Below are 24939 nucleotides of genomic sequence, written 5' to 3' on the forward strand. Positions count from 1 at the left end.
TTGGCATGTCGGAGATGGGCTGTCAGCCTAGCACCTGCTAATGTGCTCACCTTTTAACTCTGATAACTAAAGATCCAGACAGGAGTATTTTACTGGAAGATAAATTATCCACAGAGGTCTCCTCCTCTCCAAAAGAAATGGACCAGTTCATCTAAACTGATGAAAACACAGAATAAAGCAGTTTCACATTAAAATCACTTTTTTTCAATCCGCTCCCTATGTGGACATAAACGGCTCATTCTAAGGTAACAAAAACACAACAATTATTACTTATTTTCAGCTGATTATTCACTTAAGGAAACATATTATTCATATTCCCTTTTCGCCAGTGTGTATCCCTCTAAATCCCTCCTAAACCCCACACATTGAACCTTAAATGAATTTATGACCTAATAGGTTTCTATCCCTAAAAGCAGGAGAATAAAGAATTGGCATATCCAAAATTGTCAATGTTGTCAATCCATTCTTCTGAAGGATTTCAGTTTTCTCCAAGTTAGTTAAAGCAGTTTTGTTTTGAGCCTTTTCTGCTTTTTTGTGAAGATCTAATAGTGTTTTGTTTTTCTTTTTACAACGCTGGAAAAATGGTGATAATAAAATTATATACAATGTCCATGACAACCATGTTCAAGATGTTTTAAAATTTGCAACAACACAATCTTGAGATAATCAAAAGGTTTTTTTACTATGGGAAGCAAAAGTATTGGCATTTGTGATGAGTTAACTTTTCACGATCTAAGCACAATCTTGTTTTAAGCTTTCTGACAAAGCATTTCTTACATAATCCCATGGGTTTTTTTAAAAAAAAAAATCACTGCATTGGCCCAAGAAGAGGGAAAGTTTGGGGATTTACTGTTGCAGTCCTGGGAAAAACATGTTTCTCAAATATATCAATTTTACATGAATTTAGGATCTTTTTTTTTGCCTCGTGACAACACATTTTTTAAGTCATCCAATAGGTTTGACCAAAAAGTTTTATCAGCCCCTGATGAATAATCCTAACCCATAAAAGAACATTTAATATTTCAGTTTATCTGTAAACAAAAATCCTCAAATTAGGAGACACATGGTTTTCACTTGAAAGCAGAGTGACACTTTTTTGAAGCAGAATTGGAAAGGGTCATGTCTACAAATGCCTTCGCAACAGTTAGAAGGCTAATAAGGCAGGAAATTGTGGGTCTAAAAACACTGCAACATCCCCGACCCACACATTACCCACTACTGGATGACACACAGGGAGTCAAAACAACTGAATCACATTACTAACAAGTTACAAGGATTGCATAACATGCCCACAAACTGTAGTAAGTAGTGGTATTACCGCCTTAGTGTGAGCGTAAACTGCTGGCAGGCTGCACAATAGCTGCTTCAGGCCTATAAACGCATCAACACAGTGAGAAAACAGTGCAGAGCTTTGTGGGGAAACAGGCGTGTTAAATCCTGTGTGTGTCTCTGGCGTGGGAGCTTCTGCAAACCCGGATGGGGGAGAGACCAAAGGGTAGCACAGAGAGCGCGAGCTGTAAGAAGATAATAGTAAGATGATAAATCCTTCTGAGGAGGAATTCGGATATGGATAATGAAGGATATAAATGTAGGAAGTCTGTCTCCTGGATGCAATCTGCACTTTTGTCTTTAAAAGCCATCAAAACAATGAAGTGGAAACCTACTGCTGCTTCATTTTATTTACCCTCTCACCTCCCAAAACTCTTTCCACCTTCTCTGTCTCTTCATTCCCCCCTCCTGGCCCCTCCTCCACATCATGTCATTTTCTCTGTCATGAGAGAGGTGTGCTAATAATTCATCCCGTCTCCCTGCGTGTCTGCTGTGACAGCTGCAGGTGGGAGACCTCGCACAGAGAGAGCAACGTTGAGGGGTTTTGTTCACGGCTTTCCTGTGAAGCGCTTCAGTGGTAGAACACAAAGGGGTCGTGTTGAACCCTCAGATGAAAAACAGATTACTATGAGCAGCCTGTAAGCACTTCCCTATTCGGAATCGTTGTTCATGCATATTTTACCAGTACAATTTTCAAAATATTCTAAATACTGTCAGAAAGATGCATAATTTATGAATTTGAATTATATTTATTGCATTATTTCTTTTTCTTTTTCCTTGTCTCTTTTTCCATTTGGCTGTTAAATTGTAAGAACAAAGACATCAAATTCATCCATGTGTTTGTGGTGGTTTTACTTGTAGCACTTCCTGCTACAAGCTAATAATACACTATATAAAGAAAATTCTCCAATTTGGAGACTGCAACTCTAATTAAGGTTTTGGTCTATTTTGGTCAGTGAAGTCCACACACTAAACACATTACCTGTACTACTACATGAGTCTCAGCTGACCACAAAACTGTCATTCAAACATGAATTCCTGAAAGTTTCTGACCAGAAAAAGCAACAAGACATAGAAGTTCTGGATGAAGCATTGGCTGTGAAAACAGGCTGGCTTTCACACATGGCAGAGCAAACCAGGACAGACAAACTTTACCGTCTTCTATTAGGTAACCTCTGTGCTTCCTACTATGCTATGAAGCACTGCTAAACAAAATGGCTTGTTTTAGGCAATAGATTAGAAATCACTTAGCCATAATCATCCCAGACCCACTGGGTCGCTGGCAATCTTGGCAGATATTGATGTCTTAAAGAGGCTGTAGAACGGAGGAATCCACTGGTATCAATCATGTCATGTTAGCTTCTCAGGAAGGGGGCTAAATAACACCCCATAGTTTGACGAAGGAAAGACAGCACATTTCAAATGGGTCCCCTGACTTCTCATCTTAAGATATCTGTAAGGAAATGGATTCTATGTTTACCTGTGAGTCCCCCCTTTACAGATCTACCCACTTAATGCTAGTCCCATGTGGCCTAGGGTGAATGTTGCCCCAAAACTGCAATATTTAAAGAAATCTACAAATGTCAAAAGTTTTTGATACCAAATCAAAGCATTTATTGGTGTTCCTCAAGGTCTCGGTGTCTTCGTGAGGTATGTACCAAATGGAAAAAAAGTCAAATGGTATCAAATGGTATCAATCCAACTGTGCCAACTTATGAAACATAAGTGAGCATGGTGATGGCCATCATATACTTCCACCATAATGTTTTAAGCCCTAACACACTTTAAACTTTTAAAGTTTTAATAGGCACCCCACCTAAACAATGTTTATTATCTATTTTGACTAGAAACACTTGACACACTGCCGAGTTGCAAATTAATCAGGTTCCCTGCTTTCAGATAACTTCTACATGGCATATACGATTGACCTGCAATCTCCACATAAAGATCCACCACCATGCCCCTTAAAAAATGGAAAAAATGTGGGTCTCAGAGGGTTAAAATGGACAGTTGGAGAAGCTAAGTCCGAGCAATATAGCCTGGTGATATGCACTGCCTGAGAGGATAGGTTCTAGGAAGATGAAGTTCTTCCCACTGTAGATATAAGTAATGTAAATTTGTATGTGGATATTGCGATTTAGGTTTTAGTCTTGAGATGCCTTGTGATTTTGTTGATCCCTTGATTTTACCCATAGCACCATCATCAGGTTAAAAGTCAAAACACTACTATACATCGCACCACAAGCACAGCCAATTGGATGGCTGAAGACTTTTCCTCTCTTCCTCTGCGAACAGTGAAGTAGTTCACAGTTTGTCCAATTAATCCTCAGAGGTTTTAAGTATTAGCTTTTCAGATTATGCTAATTGGATTCAATCCATCCCCACAGGTTAGCCGAGTTGAGTTTGTGCGAAGCACTACAATAATGAATTCACCAGAAAATGAAGAATGCTTTTTTTGGCCATCTTTCTTGTGATTTATTTGGAGTATTGTTTTTAGGAAAGATGCTTGAGCACAAAGATGAAATTGATCAACTTGTCTGCTGTTACAGTCACACAGAAAGACATAATATCCTCTCTGTTTTGTTTGTGAGCTGGTCTTTTGATACTGCAGCTGGCTGCCTTTCTGCCCCTCCAGTGTCCGTCCACTATTCCCTGTCCACCTCCGCCCCTTCAGCATTGCAAAATAGCCTTCACTCTGTTCTCAGTGATGACTCTCTCCAGCGGAAACCAGCACCCACACACACAGACACCCCATCTTAAACCGACAGTACAACTCAAATAATTCAAAAGGGATTCCCTGTAAGATGACGGCAGTGAGGAGAGGGCTGATGGGAAGGAAGAGAGAGATGCTGAGTCGCTGGTGTGAGTGATCTTTTCCTCTGTGGTGGGACAGACTGGAAAATGCTCCACACCACTGCTGCCAGTAATCCAGCCGGCTCAGCTGTTCATAGCGGGCAGCATGTGGTGAGGAGCTACCAGCGCCGGGTATATTGGTGTGGAAACAAATAAACACAGAAGAACCTCCAACAGGTACAGGGATTTTCTGTCACTCAGTGTGCGTGTGTGGCCCAATGATGATCTACCATGTGGGAGGTGGGAGCAGAGTCACGGCCTCTGACCACAAAGGATGTGGAGAGAGGAGTCATCATTCGTCTCCCTTCTCACTCATTTTCCCACTCTTTTCCTTTCTTTCTGCGTTTTCTGCAATCCTTTTTTTCACTCTTAATTCTTAGTCCCATTTTGATGTAATTAGAACATCAGCAATCTTAGCAGATTGTCTAATCTGCAGTTAGTTACAGAAAATACTACAGAGATGGCAAAAGTAAGACCAGAGATTTCTTTGCTTGGACCAACGAAGAGGTTAAACTGTTAATGAAAGTAATACAAGTGTAAGGCAGTCAACATGGCAGAAAACAGATTGGGAGTTGTTACAAAGTAAATCTGGCAACATATCAGAATGGTAGGGGGAGCATTATCCATCGTCTGAGGAAGCCATGGTGGTAGGAAAGGAGTGCCAACAAAAGGAGGATAAAATCACAAAAGGAATTCAGATCTAGCTATAATGTTTTGACTTGACACATAACTGAAAAGACCCGATCAGGAAGCAATCTTGGGTGTCTGCATCATTGTTTATAAAAGTCTACGTTTCTACCTGTCCAGGCTAATAAATAACTATAGTTTTAAACTAAAATGGGGTCAACATTTTCAGAGGTCTCCCTTTAAGAGGTTCCATGCTTAATAGTGATGCGTTTTAAAACAAAAATACTTCTTAGTGAGGCCGTAATCTAAAACTCATCTTGGCCTACAACTAAGCATTATTTTCATTACAGCTTGATACGTCAAATATTTTCTCGATTAATCATATGGTCTAAAAGAAATGTCAGGAAATAGTTTAAAAAAAAAAACACCTATTGCAATTCCTTTGTGGCCATTGTGAGGTCTCTAACTGTGTTGTTGTGTCCAACCAATGGTCCAAATCCAAATATATTCAGTTTACAATGCAATGAAACATGGGAATGCAGTAAATCCTCTAAATGGATGAGCTGCATCCAAAGAATTCCTTGCATTTTTTTTTTTTTTTACATATGATTTATTTATGAGATTTTCAAGAAATTTTTATACAAAACTTCAAAAACACAAACTTGTGTAAGGCCATACATGTCCGTAAAAGATAAAATTGGCAGAAAACTAGACAAATAATACAGCACAGCAAGGCTGTTTGTAGAGACAAACAAAAAAAAAAGAAAAAAAAAAAAACAAAAAAAAAAACATGGGAACAAGCAGTACAGTCTTAAAAGGTAATCATAAATAATAACTACAAGGACAACAACAACAACAGGAAATAAGAAACAAAAACAACAAAGACAAAGACAAGTAAACAGACAAAAAAAAAAAAAAAGGCAGATAATAATGAGTGCATGCGTAATCACAAATGCAAAATGACCTGCTCAATGCAGATGTACCACTAGCACTGGAAAAGCAGGGTTAGCAGGCCAGAAGGTTCAGGATGGTGGTACAGTGGCGGGGGGCGCACCACTGATGGGGACAATATTCAACTGAATGGACCTGACATGTTCTAGGAAGGGGAGCCAAATTTTAGAAAACTTAACGTTGGAACCTCGAAGACAGTGTTTTATTTTCTCCAATTTCATAAAAAAAAGGGCGTCTTTTATCCAGTGAGAATGGGAGGGTGGATGGGGGCTCTTCCAATGCATCAGAATTACACGCCTTGCTAGTAGTGTCAAAAAGGCAACAAGTTCAGAAGAGTAGGATGGCAGCGAGTGGACAAGGGGCAGGACACCAAACAAGCCAACTAAAGGCGATGGGTGAATATTAACAGATGTGCTGGCTGAAAGTGAATCAAAAACAGAATTCCAGAATGCAGACAGAGCAGGACACGACCAAAACATGTGGGTGAGGTCAGCAGGTCCTAGACGACATTTATCACAATTAGGGTCTATGCCAGGGAATATGCGAGATAATTTACTTTTAGACCAGTGGACTCTATGAACTATCTTACACTGTATGACACCATGGCGGGCACAAATAGATGATGTGTGGATGCGTTTCAAAACAGACTGCCAAACATCAGTCTCTATCTCTATGCCAAGATCCTCAGACCAGGAGGTGCGGAGATTATCAGAGGACGAAGTCTGGCAAGTGAAAAAGGTGTCATATAATTTGGAAATGGTAAATTTTAAGGTGAGGATTTATACCAAAAAATTGTATCAGACAAAGTCAGAGGCGGAGAGCAGGGAAAGCCAGGAAACCGATTTCAATGAAGTTCTGACCTGCAAGTACCTGAAAAAATGGGTCCTGGAAGGTTGTAAATAGAAACCAATTGATTAAAAGATGCAAAGGTTCCACTGATATAAAGGTGCTTTACAGAAATAATCCCATGATCTTCCCAGGTAGCAAATGTTCTGTCGGTAATAGAGGGGGGAAATAGAGGGTTGGAATTTATGGGGGTCAATAGGGGTATTACCTGAGATCCAAAGTGACGTTTAATTTGGGCCCAGATCTTCAGACTATTTTTAACCACAACATTATTGGAATAAGATGATGAGGATAACGTCAAGGGGAAGCACAAAAGAGACATCAACGAAGAAGACCCACACGAAGTGGCTTCCACTTGTAACCATGGCAAGGCTTGATTGTCAATATGGCACCAGTGTAACATGGTCCGAATGTTTGCAGCCCAGTAATAATATAAAAAATTTGGTAATGCTAAACCCCCCATTTCTTTGTTTTTTTGTAGGATGCTCTTTCTGATTCTGGGTGTTTTGTTGTTCCATATAAACTGGGATATAGAGCTATCAAGTGATAGAAAAAGTGTTTTGGGATTAAGACTGGTAAACATTGAAAAAGATATAGAAACTTAGGGAGAACATTCATTTTTATACAATTTATCCTACCAGCGAGAGATAAAGGTAAGAGAGACCAACGCTGAAGATCTTGAGTCAAATGTACCAGCAAAGGAGTAAAGTTACACTTAAACAAATCTGAGTGGTTCTTAGTTATACAAACACCAAGATATCTAAAGCATTCTGGAGATGCCCTAAATGGCAAATTTGAAAGGGGATATGTTGAAGCAGCATGGTTAATGGGGAAAACTTCACTCTTATTATAGTTTAATTTGTAGCCTGAAATCTGCCCAAACTGTTTCAGCAAAGCTAACACCACAGGGGTTGATCTGTCTGGGTCAGAGATAAACAGTAAGAGGTCGTCAGCATAGAGGGCCACCTTATGTTCCAAGCCCCCTCTTGAGATGCCTACAACCTGACTGGATCTGAGAGCCACTGCTATTCCTTGCATTTTTACATGAATTTAACAATTAGTTTATTATCTAAACACTTAATTTTCTATCAACAACAGAAAACAAGCTCTGATAATGCCACTTACTGTCGCACACCAAACAAAAGACAGAGACAGTTTTAGAGTAGCTGGTAAAGAAAGTGGAGCATTTAGCAGCTTGACAGACAAAGAGTTTCCTCAGGAGTTAGTGGAGACCAAACCTGAGCTCAAAGGAGTGTGAATACTGGACATGTTCATTAGGTGAACACAAGATTACTCATGTTGCTCTGTAAATAAGCAACTGTTTGCTAATATTTTTAGCCACAACTATTTAATCAGGCGGAAATGTTTTGCCTTTCAGCTTGTTTTGGCATTCTTTTGCCTAAAAGTGCAAAAAAAAAAGTGATTAAAGGAAGATTTCTTACATCATACTTTACCAGGAAATATTTGTCTGTATAATCTCTTGATTATACCAATAAATTAATGAATTATTCTTTTGAGTCGAAATTTAACTACACCCCAGAGAGACGGGCTGACCTGGTTCTTCCAGTTAAATCAGGGATTCAAATACTGGAAACAAAGTTGAAGTGGATGATGAAATGATTCCAATTATCCAAATGTGGCTGGATTCAATGAAGAAACTACTACTATTGAAAAGCACTGTCTCATGTTCACATTACAAATGGCCTTATTATCTATGATCTGACTAAGCTCTTGGCTCCCTGTCCCACCCAAACCGCCATGCTGAAGGAGGATCAGCACTGCCTGGAGACTGTGTGTCAGATCCCGGTGTGGAGGGGCAGGAGGATGAGAGTGGGGGAGGGGGGCGGCGCCAAGGGATCTCCTGGGATCACAGCGGAGCTCCGAGACAAAAAGGACATTGTGGCACAGACTGACCCATCCAAGAAAACATTACTTCCTGTCCCATCAGCTCCAGCGACCTCCGCACATGAGCTGCTCACTTCCCAGAACTGAGTCCCTTTTTAACATCATCTGCTTTCAACCATTCACAGCAGCAGTCAGTGCTGACCATATGCACACACTGGCACTCAAACACACTGAACTACATTTATGGAGAAACTGGCATCCATTAAGTTTCAACTGTTTTCATAGTTTCCCCACTAATAAACGTCTCCCCTTCTGTTCCTCCGTTATGGTTGAATAATGCTGAATAATATTGATAAAGCAAGTAAAAGTGTTTTGCATAACATGTAACAGACATTAACAACTTTGATCTTTGGATAAAAATGACACCGCTCCATAATTATTTTTTTCTATTACACATTTGTGTAAAATTTTGTCATAATTAGCATATTGATTATTGATCCATAGCAAAAAACATGTTTTTGAAGTCACAGTGACCTTTGACCACCCAACATTCATTTCATCATGGAGTCCAAGTGGACGTTCATGCCAAATTTGAAGAACTCCCCTATGGCCTTCTTGAGATATCGTGTTTACGAGAAGGGGATGGACAGACAACACAAAAACATAACAAAAATCTGGGCTTGCCGAGTTAGAAAGAAGTGAGCCTACTCCTCATCTACAGTTGGGGCTTACCACTTGATGCTAAAACTACCAGCATAACACATCCGAATCTCTGACCAATTTAACAAAATAACAGAATCTCAATTTTTACTCTTTAGAATGCCTTTGTCTGCAACAATAAGGAGGATTATCAAACAGCCTCTGTTCAAAAATCTATTATAATGTGATGGCAGAGTGCCTTTGAATTAAACCTACAAAAAACAAATAGAAACTGTTTTCCATGATGGAAAAATCACACCAGATCATCACCCAAAACGGTTTGCAATCTCTACTGCCATTTTACATTGTGAGTCAGCCCAGATTTAACTGGAAATCTTTTGTTTTGTCACAAGGACAAGTGCTTCATGGCACAAAACTGAGACCAGTTTTACCATGGAAGTAAAAAATAACCCCAACCCTGTTACTCATGTGCTCTGTTATTAGGACTGTTATCAGCTCTTTTCTTTGGCTCTTAAAAACAAACCCATGTGCAGTGATTCCACAGAAGGCAAAGTTAACAATGTTTATCTGAAAGCTTGTAAATGAAAGGTGGCCTCCATTTGGAGAAACAGAGTGAGAGTGCTGATGTGTTTGTGGTATCTCACACTACCTTGACATGACTCTGAGCGCCAAGGTTGTAGATCTCCGTAGGCTTCACTTGGTTGATGATCTTCACCAGGCACGTGCTGTCAGTCAGATCGCCATAATGCAGCTTCATGTCTGGCAAAGACGGCGCAAAACACACACTGATACACCCACACAAATGTATACTCACTGGTTCTTCTTACATATTCAATCATCAACCAGATCTCTAAATGTGATGCCTCATAGATAAATGTAATCTCACAGCCAGCTGATTATGGTGGTAAATCAGCTAAGATCTGGTATGTCTAATTCCCTACAATTCTTTTCTGTCATTTGGCATGGTGTTACTGTGAAAACCGTCACTTATGATTTCTAATCTGTGCATGACATTAGGCTGTAGTACTGTCTGGAGGAAGTGTTTTCAAATAAGGCTTTACCAAGCTGTCATTCATACGGTCCTAAAACTTAAATAGCACATACAGTAGAATGCCTTTGTTTATATTTTTATGCAGTTTAATATTTAAAGGTTGGTGGTGAGGGTTTTTAAGTAAGGGAAATACCAAAGAATAGAGCTTAAGTAACTTGTTGTTTAAGATCCCCAGCTTCTGCATTTGGAGGAACAGTATTCTGTAAGATTGGTTAAAACTAAGACAGAGACACATGATAAAAGTCCATTTCTAGGTGAAAGAATTTAACAAGGTTCCACCAAAATGACAAAACAAAAGAAATTGGATTGAAAATTTGTAAGGTGATAGACAATATCAAAAGGGGTTGAGTTAATGTGTCACTGTTTGTGTAGACAGGACACTTACTGCCTTCAGTGTGTGTCTGGGGGTTTTGGTAAAGATGCTCAATGCGACCTGTGTTGAAGGAGCTGGAACGACGCACAATACCATGAACCTGTGGGAGAAAGAGATAGGCGTAATAAAACTATATTTCTTTAATTTTACAATAGTTATTGAGACCTCTTCATTACCATGCTTGGTTACTTTGAATACCACATTCATATTGTCTCAAAACAATTACTTTTTTTATGTTAGTATGTGGTAAATGCAAACTGCAAAAGGCAGCTCCTTCTCAATAAAAGCTTCCACTGAAGGAAAGACTGCTAATCATTGCTTTTACTGTGAAGCAGCTGCTAGATATAGTTGAGTTACCACCACTGACTGAAGAAGCGAGAAGGTGTCAGTCGTTGTCAAGAAAAAATGCAAATAAAAGGGTTACCGTGGCAACCGCAACTCAAAGACTCAAAAGCTGGCCAGCAGCAGGACAGAGCAAGCTGAGTAAAATTTAACTTTATGCAAATATCGTCTGAACCACCTGGCGACAATCGCCAAAGATAAGGTTACCAGCTCAAACACGCACACAAAGGGTGGGTTTATATCATAAAGCTTCATCAACTCATATTTGTTCATCAATCAGAATTTTGCATGGTAAATATGACTGAAAGCTAGAAGCTATTCTACACATAAAATTGGGAAAAGATTAAGAACAGTATAATGACACCTGACAGCTACAGACTCATGAAGCTGTCTGTGTATCTGTATGAGTATAGTGTTATAGTTTAGGGTTCCCACACATTTTAATGGACAAAATCTAAAACTTTTCCATAACTTTTCAAGGACTGGTACTTCTTTTTTCATGCCAAACTTGCCTGGTGTTCATATCATATCAGATCAAACTCATATTCAAATGTAATTTCAGCTTGCAGGCATACAGGGAGGGAGAGACGGAACGCGAGGAGAAAATTAAGAAATGTACGTGATGACAAAACAATGTCTCATCAATGCACATTAGAGCTACATTAAGTCAAAAACTACAGAATATAGATTTGCCATGATGTTATATTAACTTGAGGGTTATCCATGAAAGATTGCTGCAACAATTTTATTACACACAACAAAATTCCATGACTTTCCAAAACTTTCAATGATTTTTACTAATTCCTTCAATTTTCCAGGGCTGGAAAATGGCACGGTAAAATGCCTTTACTTTTTTAGGCTTTCCATGACTGTGGTAACCCTGACAGTTACTGGTGGAGATCCAGCTTAGATCCAGTGGGTTCAGTTTTTACCCTAATTAAAAGTTTGGTCTGGATGATTTTCCTAATTTTTGACACATTTCTAAGAATACATCCATTTTCAAACTAACCTGGCTCTGCAATGAAATGCAGGCCCCTACTAAACTAAGTCAAATGCATTATAAAATGACATCATTTCATCTTGCAATTCATAAAACAAGCATTTGACATCTTGCTATTACTGCTCCGACCTTAACATAAACCAGGGTTTTACCTTGGCTGTTCTTACATTGGGGAGGTTCTTATAAATGTCACAACGTCATGGACACCTCTTGAATTTAGTTGTACGGTTTTATGTGGCTGTTGTTTGTCCTGTGCTCTATATATATTTGTTTTTCCTTTATATTTATTGATTTATGTAACAACATTTTTCTTAAACTGTAACAACACATTTAAAAAAAGTAAAATACTGTGATGTAATGGCATTCTTTGATTTATTGTGTTTCCCTGAAAGATTTTTGGACCAGCAGGATTTTGCATTGCAACAGTTGATACAACAATATTGTTTCTCATGGCTCCGGCTCGTTGTGTTTTTAATGCTGCCTGTGATCTGTGATCTGTACTGCATGTTCTGAGGGGGATGTGTGAGGAAGCTCTGCTCAGAGAAGATAACAGAACCCGATCCGAGGGGAGTCCATTAGTGGGAGGACGCTGTGCCCTGACCTTACTTCCTTTATTCACTGTGCACTTCCTGCCTGCCTGTGCGCTCCTCTTTAATGCCACCCCCCATCCAACATCCCACCCCCTCAACATGCAGCATCCCCAACCTGGACCCGGTCTGCTTCCTCTGTGCTGTCTCTGAGGCAGGCAGCAGATGGCGAAGCTGACCAGGCAGGCTGGGTTGACGCCATGTGTTGTGTGTGTGCTGCTGCACATGTGAGGGGAAATGAAGTCATACAGCTACTGTCAGGAAAACACAATGTGTGCTGCAGCAACACGTATGTTTGTATATGCACTGTATGTATAGTCACTTTTCATGGGTGTGAAACCAACGGTAAAGCCTTACGTAGCAGAAACAGCTTGTTAACCTCTTCATCCTTCGACAGGCTGTTGACTTTTTGTGCTCCTGAAAACATGTCCCGCAGCAGGTGAAAGTTAGTGACCTCACTCGTATGACCGTATAATAACAACCATTTCCCTGTTAATGGTCTGACCCAGGAGTAAAAGGTGAGAGGTTAACTGGCCTGAAGCAGCACAAAGGGTCTTATCAGGGTAAGGTGTGAGTCAGTGCGCGCGCAAAGTCACAATTACGTCAGGATCCCTCAGGAGCTCCCACACACTGCTGCGGCTGGACCAAGCTTATCGAGGGAATGTCGCTCTGTGTGTGTCTGTGTTCGTTGGCATTCAGGGGTGTCTGCATTCATTTCTGTGTATGTGTGTGTCTGAGCTTTCACAGTACCAAATTCTTGGTACTGTTAAGCCTGCAGTCTGGATTTCTCGCTCACCTCGTAGCCTTTAGCGAGCAGGAACTCAGCCAGGTAGGATCCATCCTGAAAAGACAGAAAACAACACTGTTTAAAGTATGTAACATGGCATCAAATTCAAAATTAGTTTATTTTACCAACCAAATCGCAGCAACAATTCAAAACATGATAAAAGATTCACCAGCCAAGTTTGGGCAAACTGAATTCAAGATATCACCAGGTGTAAATGATTCACACACTCTTATTAGACAGATTTTGTTGCATAAAGTTTTTTCTTACAGGACAAGGACAACAGCAACTGATGGTCCATTGTGTAGTGCAAACAACACAAACACAAGCAGGAGGGTACCAAATGATGTAATAACTGCTACATAAAGTCCCTTTAACACATGCACTGCAACCCTTAACATATCTAGACATTTCCTGTAGGATCTTTACGTGAGAGCACAAATGTCTGAATAAGTTGGACTGGCCAGTACATGGACTTTACAAAACCAGCTCCCATGTACAAAGTCTGTGTCATGTCTGATTGTCACATGTGAAAAGAGCAGGTCATTCACAGCAGAATTCACAGTAAGCGAGAGGGCGTGTTGATGACTTTTTTATAAAATGACTCGCACAAGACTGGAAGAATACTAACATCAGAGGGTGAGGAAGTATGGTAATTTATACAAAGATGCAATGAAAATAACCTGGATAAATGACAAGAATAAGGAACTTAATCAATTTCGGTGCTGGTAAGAGCCAACACCAAAACTGTCAAATTCAAGAAACAGCAAGAGAATCAGTTATTTATTACTAAATCACGAGCCAGCTACATGAGCTCTGTAATTTTCAAAGCTTGATATCCTGCTTTCAGCACATTCTACCCAGGCACCACACCTCGTCTAAACCAAGCCAAGTATTTTAAATAGGTGAGAACATCTGTTGTGTGCTGCGTGGGTAAGGGGGATACTCCAGACAAGAGTTCAGATGAGAAATCAGCTACTATTAAAAATTATATAACACAATAGCAGGACAAGGCTTGAAAAATTTAGTAAAGTATCTGCTAAATAGATAAAAATGCAAAACCTTTACAAGCAAATAATTACATTTTTAGTCTGTGTTACCATCAGATCAATATATGTTAAAGCCCTCTTTAATTATCAATTGCCTATGAATGCCTATGACGAATGTAATGCACCCTTTTAAAAAGAGAACCATAAGAGACCACTGACAGCAGAAAATGAGGATGGACATCGTGGTGGTTCTTTTTACGGCGGAGCAAAGTTGCTTTCTGTTGAATAGGTACAGTGAATACCTTTTTTTATCATTTCAATGATGATTACAATAACAGATGTCCAAATGTAGTGTCATATTGGATGTTTTAGAAACAATCTTCATGAGAAAACCCTCCAGAAAACCTCTACATGGTCTTAAAATACAATTCCTCTTAACAAAACTGGTGTAATGATTTGTTGGAAAGTAAACCTGTATATTGTTCACTTCATGACACAATACTGGACATGACAAGAAAAATTTTTTTTATGGAGCTGGACCACAACCCTCCTAAAACCCCCGCATTAGGTGTAACATCTGCATGAATCAGGAGCTTTGGGCAGACATTGGTCCAATGTGTGTGTGTGTGTGTGTGTGTGTGTGTGTGTGTGTGTGTGTTGGTGTGTGTGAGAGAGCGAGCCCTGTCAATAAGGTCTTGTTCCCCTCACCCATGTTACTCCTCGTCTTTTTTCCCTGCTCAGACTTTCCGACCGCACATTCTGGAACACTCTGGAACATTCCGAACTAGTCATGGCATTCATCCCTCAATCCCCCTCACATATGTGCACGCACACACACATACGCACACGTACTCATACACTGCCAGCCCCATGCATCCTCTCCAGGTTTGGGGTAACCACTGAGGTGGAGGGCAGGGAGCACAGGAGGACAGGGTTTAGGGGACAAGATGTTGAAGGACACCCAAGAGCCTGCACCCAGCACCGGGCTGGAACACTGCAGCACTGGGGCATGCTCCTATAGAGGTTGTACAGGTGGGCAAAGTCTTACATTGAGCAATATGCTGGTGGCAGCTTTACCCTCCCAAACAGACAACTACATGCTGGATAAACTCAAGTAGTTCAAAAACAAAAAGAAGAGACTTTACCGCTCATGTTAAGTTGTCAGTGAGTAACATTAAAGCGGTATTAGTTGATTTATGGCCACTAGGAGACAGAGGAAAGGAGGCCAACAGACACACAGCCCTGACATGTTGCCGGTAGTGTACTGTGGGTTTATCAGAGCATGTTTGCTGAAAACACATTTCCCCTGCTGCTGCAAACAGGACTGATGTAACAAAACATTACGTCCCATATACACGCTCACTTGTCTGGTTGTTAATATGGCTGTTATTTGAATCCAGCCATAAAAGGGATCCTAAAAGTAAATAAGCTAAATAGAATTAAGTTATCATAATTTTTATCATTTACACATGTGCTTATCCTACTGTATCATGTCAAAATGTCTGTTTAAGAAAAATGCCTGCTGTCTTTCTCCATGACATCTTCATCCACTAATGAAGACTGTGAGATGTATTTAAAAGATGCAGCAACTCTAAAAGAAATACTTCAATGAAATCGGGTGAAAACAGGTGTTTTCTTGATTACATTCCTCTGCTGCTGCTGCTGCTGCTGCTTTAGCAACCCGAAGAGGGTGTAAGCTGAAACATGTGGCTGTTCCCAGCTTCTTTTTCCCCTCTAGGATAGGTCCCTAATTTGGATTTACACATTTCTCACTTCATCATTGTTTTGCGCTGAGACAAAGTTGATTGGGCTAAAATGCTAGAAATATCCACTAGAAACTCACTAATAGCTATATTTCTGTTTTCTAAAAATGAATGTATGCCTATATATTCTATTTTTTATATATAATTTTCAGCTCTGCAGGTTGAGCTCTCAGGTTGTGCGGTCGTTGGCACTGATGCCCAACCTGTTTCAGCCTAACCCGGGGAAGGGGAGGAGATGGGCACGGGCACTGGCAGCCCCTCGTCCGTCCCCACGGCGTTCAAAGCTCCGGCCGGTGTCATGTTTTCCTGCCCCTGTGCCAGGGTCAAAGCGTTCCACGCCAGACCAATATGGAAAACAAGCCTGAAGAGCTGCAGCTCTGTTGCAAAACAAGAAGCTCCTTTGAGGCCGTATTAGCCCATAAACCCTGGCCTCACCTCGCTGTTTCCTGTTATGGGGAGCTGGGTGCTTGGTGGGAGCGGAGGAGGGTTGACACACACACAAACACACACACAACTACATGGTCATCTGCCAGGTTAATGTCACACCACAAACTCCTCAAAGACTCATTTTGGCCTTTGACACAGTGTGATCCCTCTACTCTAAAGCGACACAGAATACAAGCCAAAGGGCTAGTTCAGCTACAGCAGAGTGCAAGTTAATTTAGGTATATGATTACATTTGTCTCATATTTAAACGCTAGTGTCATTAAAGTGTTGAGTGAATCCCTCCTCTGAACATCAAAGATTGTCTGCAGTAGCGCGGATGGTCTGCAGGTGGAGCAAGAGTGTTAAAAAAAAACTTATGAGCTGCAGACAGGTACAGGTGTGACACCTTTTCCTACCACTGAGTGAACTCAGTAATTGTTTTTTTTTAATATGATGCTAAACAGATTTTGATTTTCATGTTTAAGGATGTCATTATGTCATTACATGTGAGAATAACTGAGCGTATGATGTATGACCACACATATGTTTTTTGGGGTGCATAAAGACAAAAAAAAAAGAAGCTGCATCTTGCCAGTCATGTAAAGGCATAAACTGGACACTAGCTATGTTCAAAGATTTAAAAAAAAAAAAAAAACCTGAGACACATTAAGAAATGTCCAAGTGCAGCTTTGTGCATGCTTTCATATATTTTAAATACTTGCCATGTTTGTTTGTTTCAATTTCTGTATTTTTCTGTCTTCTTTTAAGAAAAAAATCCCCAGGCCTTTAAAATTCAATTTTCAAAAAAATCTGTGAAAAAAAGGTGATCCTATTAGCATGGGGTGAAAGGAGAGGGGTGGTGGGGTGGGGGGTAAAGCTGATGTTGATGTTAGACTAAATCAGTCCATGTGTCTGAAAAATGTTAACAATGTTGGCTCATCAGAACTGCCTCCCTGAGTTCTATCATTAGATCCAATCAACATTCCCATCATTATCACATCATCATCTCGTGGTTTCATTAAGAGGATGGATACGCATCAATATCACAAGGTGGCACTGCTGTGTGTTTCTTTCTCACAGGAAAGCTTCACAGTATTTGCCCTTTGACTTTAAAAATATTTTCTCTAGTAATGTGCTACTGCTGTAGTGCAGAGAAATAAAATAATCATATCACTGCGATACATTCAGTTCATTGCAACACATGCCTTATACACAAGCCATGTATTTTTCAGTGCTAGTGACAACACAATACCTGAGTTTCAGTACAACACAAAAATTATGAACACCTTAAGTTGAGAAGCATAAACAGGTTTTTCCACAAACTCCCTTTTCAGTCATTTTTTTACAAACAACAGCCAGATAAGAATTCTGCATAAAATATAAAACATAAAATACAAAATAGACAAAATATAAAAATAAAAATACAGCGGGCAATGATTACACCAAGAACTTTCTGATCAAACTGAACAAAATTAGGCTAGAAATCTAACTTGACAGTCAATGCCAAGATTTTTCACTTTTTAGATATTATGTGCAGCACACACATTGTGGTTAATATGTGGAGAGTACCATCAGTAGGCGTATTGATGCTCCATACTTAGCCTTTGGTGTGTCCAAAACCGTGGACACTTTAGCCTTAGTAACATACAACAGCAAGCAGGAATGTAAAAACATTAACAAATTGTATCAAAAGGTGACGTTTTACACAATTGTCCTAGCTAAGCACAATGGTACAACCGTGCACTTTCTTAGCTGTTTCTCTTTTTCGCCGAACGTTAGCCTAGTAGCAGGCTAGTAGGCTAATTAAGCTAGTAGTAGTGCTAGCTTAATTAGCATTAATGTCACCACTCATTATAAAACGCACTTCATATAAACTCGACAGAAACCAAATAAAACTCACCAAAACCGTATTGTTCAGTGGTCATTTAGTTATAAGTCCACTATTCCATCAATTGCCACCTCTGGTTTGGTCGAAATAAGCAGTTAATTCTCCGGTCCGAGCTGCAGAAGTTCAGCAGGGTACCCGTGGCGCTGGTGCTGGCGGGGCCACACGACCCGCGTGAGCAGCGCGCGTACCTCACAGAGTTTGGGGCAACCACACTGCCTGCCTGTCGCATGAGCAGCGCTTCTAAGGCACGGCTTGGCTGCTTCCAGGGTACACAGGAAAGCTGCTTCCCCCTCGCAGCATTTTTTCCCAGTGGCCATTTGAACGTTTATTTTGCAGGGAGCATTTTTCCCATAGATCACCATATAAAAGAGACATCTGTAAAAATGTTTACAGGACACCTCATACTGCAGACAAGATCAACTGTGAATCCTCCTATTCTGAATTTTTTAACCATGGTGGTTTTATATTTGTAAAAACCTGAGCTGAGTAAAGCAATTTGAAAATCTGTGACTATATCACTATGTATTGTCTATGAGGCGAGCGGAAACTTGTGGGCAGGGGGCCAGCTACGGGAAGACTTCTGCGCATAGTCAGTGGGCCCTATACTGCAGAAGTAAACCTGAAGGCTATACAACTTTTTCGTTGTATGAACCAAGCAACTCCATGGAAATGAATAGATGCCATTTTCGGTCTGTCATCTCGTTATCATTAAAGTCTATGGCTGCCGCTCAGCTGTAGAACATCTGGAGTCTCCCTTTTTTTCTGCATGATGCCTGGGGCTCTCAGCAAAAATAGACAGTGAGATAGACGGTCTTTTTTTCCTAATCACACTGACATTGCACTACCTTTCGCTGTAGTTTCAATGTTTTTATCTCTCAAAGATATGGAAAATATATGTATTTCTTTATAACTCAACTTTATCGTTATTTCAAAATAAAAACCGTCTGACAATGGTTCTGTTAGAATCCCTTCAGGTAACACAAGGCTTTTTATTGCAAAATACTTGCAGGACCAAGTTATTTACAATGCAACACATTGCATGAGTCCATAAATTAGTGAAGCACCGGCTTTTAATTGGGGAAACAGCAGTCATAGCAGCAGACAGCTCCACAGCAGCACCGCAGCATTAATACTGTCTGTGTAAACACAGCATTTGTGCAAGCTGCAGCAGTTCAGTGCGGCAGCGGTCACACACTGCTCACAGAAGCATTGTGGCGTGGACATCAGAGGTGAAAATAAGCTGTCCATGCAGACTCTCAACTCTCCCTCGGCTGTTGCAGCTGGCTGTTTACAGTAGCGTTATCCCCAACACTTGCAGGCAGCTCAGATGCCAGTTGCACCAGACTGCTCTCTGGTGGTGCAAGATGTGCACTACATGCAAAATGACGTCCTCATTACAGCCTCTACAGTATGAGGTTAATAGAATAATGAGCGTCTGCAACTTTGACAGTATTGAAAATCATACTGTCAGGATTCTCAAATACCCTGGTATAACATAATACCATGATACTGGCCAAGCCTAACACCTTTAAAACTAATGAAACCGTTAAAAATGGTGAAATGAACTCTTTATGAGCAAAGCACAATACATGATCAAGTTGACAATAAAACAATATATCCAAACTAATCAGATATCTTATGATAATAAACAGAAATAGAATATAATACAAGTAAAATAGCTGACCATCACATTAAAAACTAAATGTCACGGGGAAATGTTCTAAACAATAGACCAGACCTCAAGGACTGAGGAGTATCAACTGAATTCTACTAATTCTATTTCTAATTCTAATTTTAATTAATATTTTGACAATTTTATGATAACATATTTGCAACAAAAAGAAGTGACAAAGTTCTTCCTGTGGTGTCATAAAGGATTACTTTCACTTGATGAAAAGCCTGAATGTATGCTTTGTGTACAGCTGTGACTAACAATATTGATAATTTGATAAATTGCCAAGTTGTATTTAATTTGTACTATGTTCTATCTATCTATCTATCTATCTATCTATCTATCTATCTATCTATCTATCTATCTATCTATCTATCTATCTATCTATGAAGCTTTTGGTCTATAAAATGTGATAATTTCACGGAACCCAGGTTAAATCATTCAAATGTCTTTTTCTGTCCAAACATTACAAAACCCAAAGATATCAGTTTGATCTGTTTGCTATCATTGGGGACAAAATCTCCAGCAAAATACTAACATTTGAAAAGCAAGACACTGTGTTTTTTTCTGTATTACAACATACTTGTGCATACTGAACAGAATGCAAAAAAAAAACAATGTTGTTAACAGTCATAAACCTCTTTAACTATTAAGACAGCTTCTGTCATCCCTTCAGCCAAGAGAACATAACAAGACAGTATGTGTTGTCTTGCCCAAACCCCAATGAGTTTAGTACCCCCTGCTGTTGAAACAAGGAACTATTGGGGCCTTTACCAACAGTATCAATGCAGCCAGTCTGTGCCCTTTATTACTTGATTAGTATAAGGTCACCTGCCCAACATTAAAGCAAAAATACTCAATAGAAAGACCTGAATTTAAACAGCATAGTCCATGTAAGTGGAGGCATTATATGCATGTTTTTTTGCACACACAGAGGTCATGGACATCCGAGCATCTATTTGTCATTGTGCATAAACTACAAATGATTCCCTTTAATGTGCTTTCATTAGACCGCAAGGAACAGCTGCCAAGCACGCCACTGGTCTGCAATTAGGCCTGATATGGTTTAATGACACTGTAATCACAGCCCACACAAGCATGTGCACACACATAAACACACAGTAAGTAGGAACACTTGTTGTGCTGTAAATCTCTGTCTCTCTGCTCTGCTTTAAGACCAACTGAGGCTTGTTGCTGGAATAAATGAGAAGAGCTTCCTGGTATCAGTATGAGTCCTGTAACCTTGACTTCACTTATTGAACACAATATGCATTTTAAAACTGGAGTTCAAATCCATATCCATGTTACTCCAGCTGAACTTACTCTTCCTGTCTAACTACAAGGTAGCAGACTTCATTCAGATGAGGAATCGGCCTTGAAGGAGCCATCAGCAGCTGTTATGAGTGACAGAGGGAATGTGTGCACGGATTCTTAGCTTTATGATTATTATTGCTGGCAGTCGCTCAGATTCTGTCCTGTGCTGCTAACAGAGAAGTCGGTGGAAAGAGGTGAAGAAGGAATGAGCGAAGTGTATCAAACGCTAACAAAGAATAAAGACAAGAGGCTCGTAGGATGAGCATCAAACAGCTCAAGGGGTCGTATCGCGGTGTAGCGTTTTTTTCCCCAAACAAAGGAGCAGAAGAAAGACGTGTGAACCTCTAAGCCAAAATAAAAGTTTTACCATTGAACAACACAGAGGCTGGAATTGTCCTCTTCATAACCCCAGATCATAAAACAGCACCATGAGCCAGAGCCCCTGCCCGGCTCTGCAGCTCTGCTTTGGCACTCAGGTGGTCTCCCATAACTCACACCCTCTCGCCCCAATACTTCACACTGAGACATCAGTCAAAAATATTCAGACGGAGCAGCATGCTGCCCTGAAATTTATGAACAGTTAGCCAGCCGATTTATGGCATAATTGTGACCCTGACACTCTGGCTAGCGACTTCTGAGATGATCTATCCAGATGCCTGCCTGCTTGTCTCCTGCCTCTCAGTATTAAACAGTGTCGTCGGGAAAAAAAACAAAAACAAATTAATACTGTTACTTTGTTTGCTGTTAAGAAAGATGTGGTACTTTGGAAAATGCTGCTTGACAAAATAAATGTGGGATGAAGAAAATGACTGTCCAAGAGGGTAGTGCTGCAGTCTGGTAATGATAAATGGATGGATGGGCCTGCACTTGTACAGCACTCTTCTAGCTGTTTGACCACTCATAGCACTTTCACACTTCATGTCACATTCACCCATTCACACACACATTCACACACACATTCACACACACATTCACACACACATTCACACAGTGGTGGCCAAGGCTTCCATACTTTAACATGCAGACTTGGGACTTGGAGGAGCAGGGGGAAACCACCAGCCTTCTGATCAATGGACGACCTGCTCAACCACCTGAGCTACAGCCACCCCAGCAGTCAGCTGTTCAAACCATGAAACACTCCCAAGGTCTCTTCTCATTCCCTACTTATTATTTGCTCTATTTAAATTGGAAATGAACTCCCAGACACCAACAGTGCTCTTCCTTACGCACACTATTACAAAGACACACACCTATATTTACATGCACACACAGAAACGGATGCAAATATCTTTTGCAGGTTCTCTCCCTCTTATTTGCTCTATTTTGATTGGAAAAAAACTCCCAGAAACCAACAATGCTCTTCTTTGCCCATACTACCACAAAGGGCACACAGCTATATTTACATGCACCCACAAAACAGGATGCAAACGTCTCTTGCAGGTTGCCACTGCTGCCATTGTTTGAAAAGAGCCATGCAGTAAATTTCAAATGCTGAAAAACTAGCTTACACATAATGCTTTCTTAGCATGACATTTCTAGCATAGTTAGTACATACCATAAGGTTTATTTTTCTGATATGAAGGGAAAGCACATTTGACCTCTGAGGACCATGAGAGCTTAAATCCAAGATGGCAAACAGTCCATCTGGTCTTATGTACAATGGTCCAATGGACAATGGTGTATTTAATAGATCATTATAAACTTAATTTTCACCAGTGACCGTCACAATAAACAGAAGACATTACATTTTGGTCTGGAAACTTGACAAAAACTGAATATTAAAACCAAAATAAATTCAATATAAACTAAAACTAAGCACATTAAACATGAATACAACTAAAATGGAAAACCTATATCTACCTAAGATGCATTGATGTATTGCATCTTACATTATATATATTTAGTACTATATATAGTATACATATATATATAACAGTATGTGACACACAAATCTGAAGATACTGGCTAAACTAAAAACTGAAATGATCCTCAAAAGCTAGAAAACAGTGTAGAAAAACATTTAGGGAGGTTATTTTTTAACTAATTTGGGGATGCCACTTCATTTGGTGATATATCTGAGATTGCCAGGGGTCGAATCTGACTTCCTTTCCCATCTAAAAATACATTACATACATACATACAAACATTATGGTATGCACTACCTGTGTTAGAAATGTCATGCTTTTCTCATATAATGCACAGTTGTTGTTGTTACCCACTCTGCTATCAAATTCTATCCCATGTTTTACTCCCAATACATATTAACATGTGGAACATTTTACAATATGTATGAATATACAGAACTTTTTTTGTTAATTCAATTGCATTTGTAGATCAAACATTGAATTGGAATGTCTGGCAAATACCTGGCAGATCCAAGTACTTTGCAAAAATCTTGTAAATCCCGTATTGCTCAGAATAAAACACCATGACAAAATACTTAAACAGCGGAAAGCTTACTGGATTTATGCTCTTCAAACATTGGCTCTGAAGGAACTGAATGATGAATTACTTCATAATATTTTCCTGTGATCCCTCTGTATTTAATATTCCCTGTATATTTTCTGCAAGTTGTTTTCGGTATTCTTTTTTTACAAATGATCTATCCATGTGGGCCAGTGTTGCGCCAAAAGAGTAATGGATACATGCTTTGGATATGTACTCATACTATCAAATTCATTTACCAAAGTGACCTCTTGATTGATTCCATTTATATATTTATGCTGTGATGCTGCATGATGTTTTTCACATCTTTATGGCCTAGGTATTTATACATTTTATTATCTTAAATTTATTATTGGTGTTGACTTTTTCCATATGCCGATTTTTGGGGCCTTGTTGCATTTATTATGAAAGTTCCTGTTTACGTACTGATGCTGTTTTTCACTTGCCATGCAAACATACACAAGTTCATTTAATGAGTGTGCAAGGTTTAAAAAAAGTATCTTTTTTAGAATATCATTGAACCTTTATCACATAAAGCATTTATTTATAGAAAACTACATATTTAATGAAAACATGTTGGGGTATGTTTCTGATTGTAACTCTACAGTGTTTTTTCTATGTTTTTATTTATTCATATCTAGGTATAATATTGTATACTGTCAAATAAACTCATGTTTGGTATTCATGCCTCCCCACTGCATGTGGAAAATGTGGTTGACTACAAACTCACAGCTTCTCTAAAGAGGGTTTCTCTGTTACAAAACAGTTTGCCCAAAGAAGCTCTAGTTAATGGAATATTGCAATACATTTTTTTGTTTGCAAGACCATGTGCGGGAGTTTTTCTATACAGCAAACCCCATATTGTAACAATTCTTGCAACAGCCTAATAAACCTACAAATATTACAAGGACAGAATCTGTCAAATGTACAAATCTGAACTGCCTGACATTATATATTGAGTTATTAACCACCCCAAAAAGAGAGACTGAGTGCTTCATTTTTACAGTGGAGTTACAAAAATAAATTATTTCATTTTTTTCATATAAAACCATGAATTTTATGTCAATTCTTAAAAATGACTTAGGACCAAGTAAGAATCAGATAGACTGAATAAACTTTTACAGGCTGATATCGCTAAAAAAAAATATCTGAGGGTTAAAAAAAATATATGATGATGTTAGTTTGGCCAATATT

The 24939-nt window shown here is 39.5% G+C and overlaps 1 protein-coding gene across 2 annotated transcripts in view; it reads right to left on the minus strand.

The window, feature by feature from the left end:
- Positions 1 to 24939, minus strand: part of gmds (GDP-mannose 4,6-dehydratase) — a 203255-nt gene that overhangs the window by 173925 nt on the left and 4391 nt on the right. For both annotated transcript variants that reach the window (XM_088077442.1, XM_042512148.2), the window contains exons 2-4: positions 13261 to 13305; positions 10548 to 10635; positions 9761 to 9870 (exon numbers count right to left, since the gene is read on the minus strand). In XM_088077442.1, the coding sequence (XP_087933568.1) occupies positions 9761 to 9870; positions 10548 to 10635; positions 13261 to 13305 (243 nt within the window). The remainder of the gene's footprint in view (positions 1 to 9760; positions 9871 to 10547; positions 10636 to 13260; positions 13306 to 24939) is intronic.

This window comes from Plectropomus leopardus, chromosome 5 (genome assembly GCF_026936395.1).
Source record: "Plectropomus leopardus strain MGB_pleo_1.0 chromosome 5, ASM2693639v1, whole genome shotgun sequence".
Lineage (NCBI taxonomy): Eukaryota > Metazoa > Chordata > Actinopteri > Perciformes > Serranidae > Plectropomus > Plectropomus leopardus.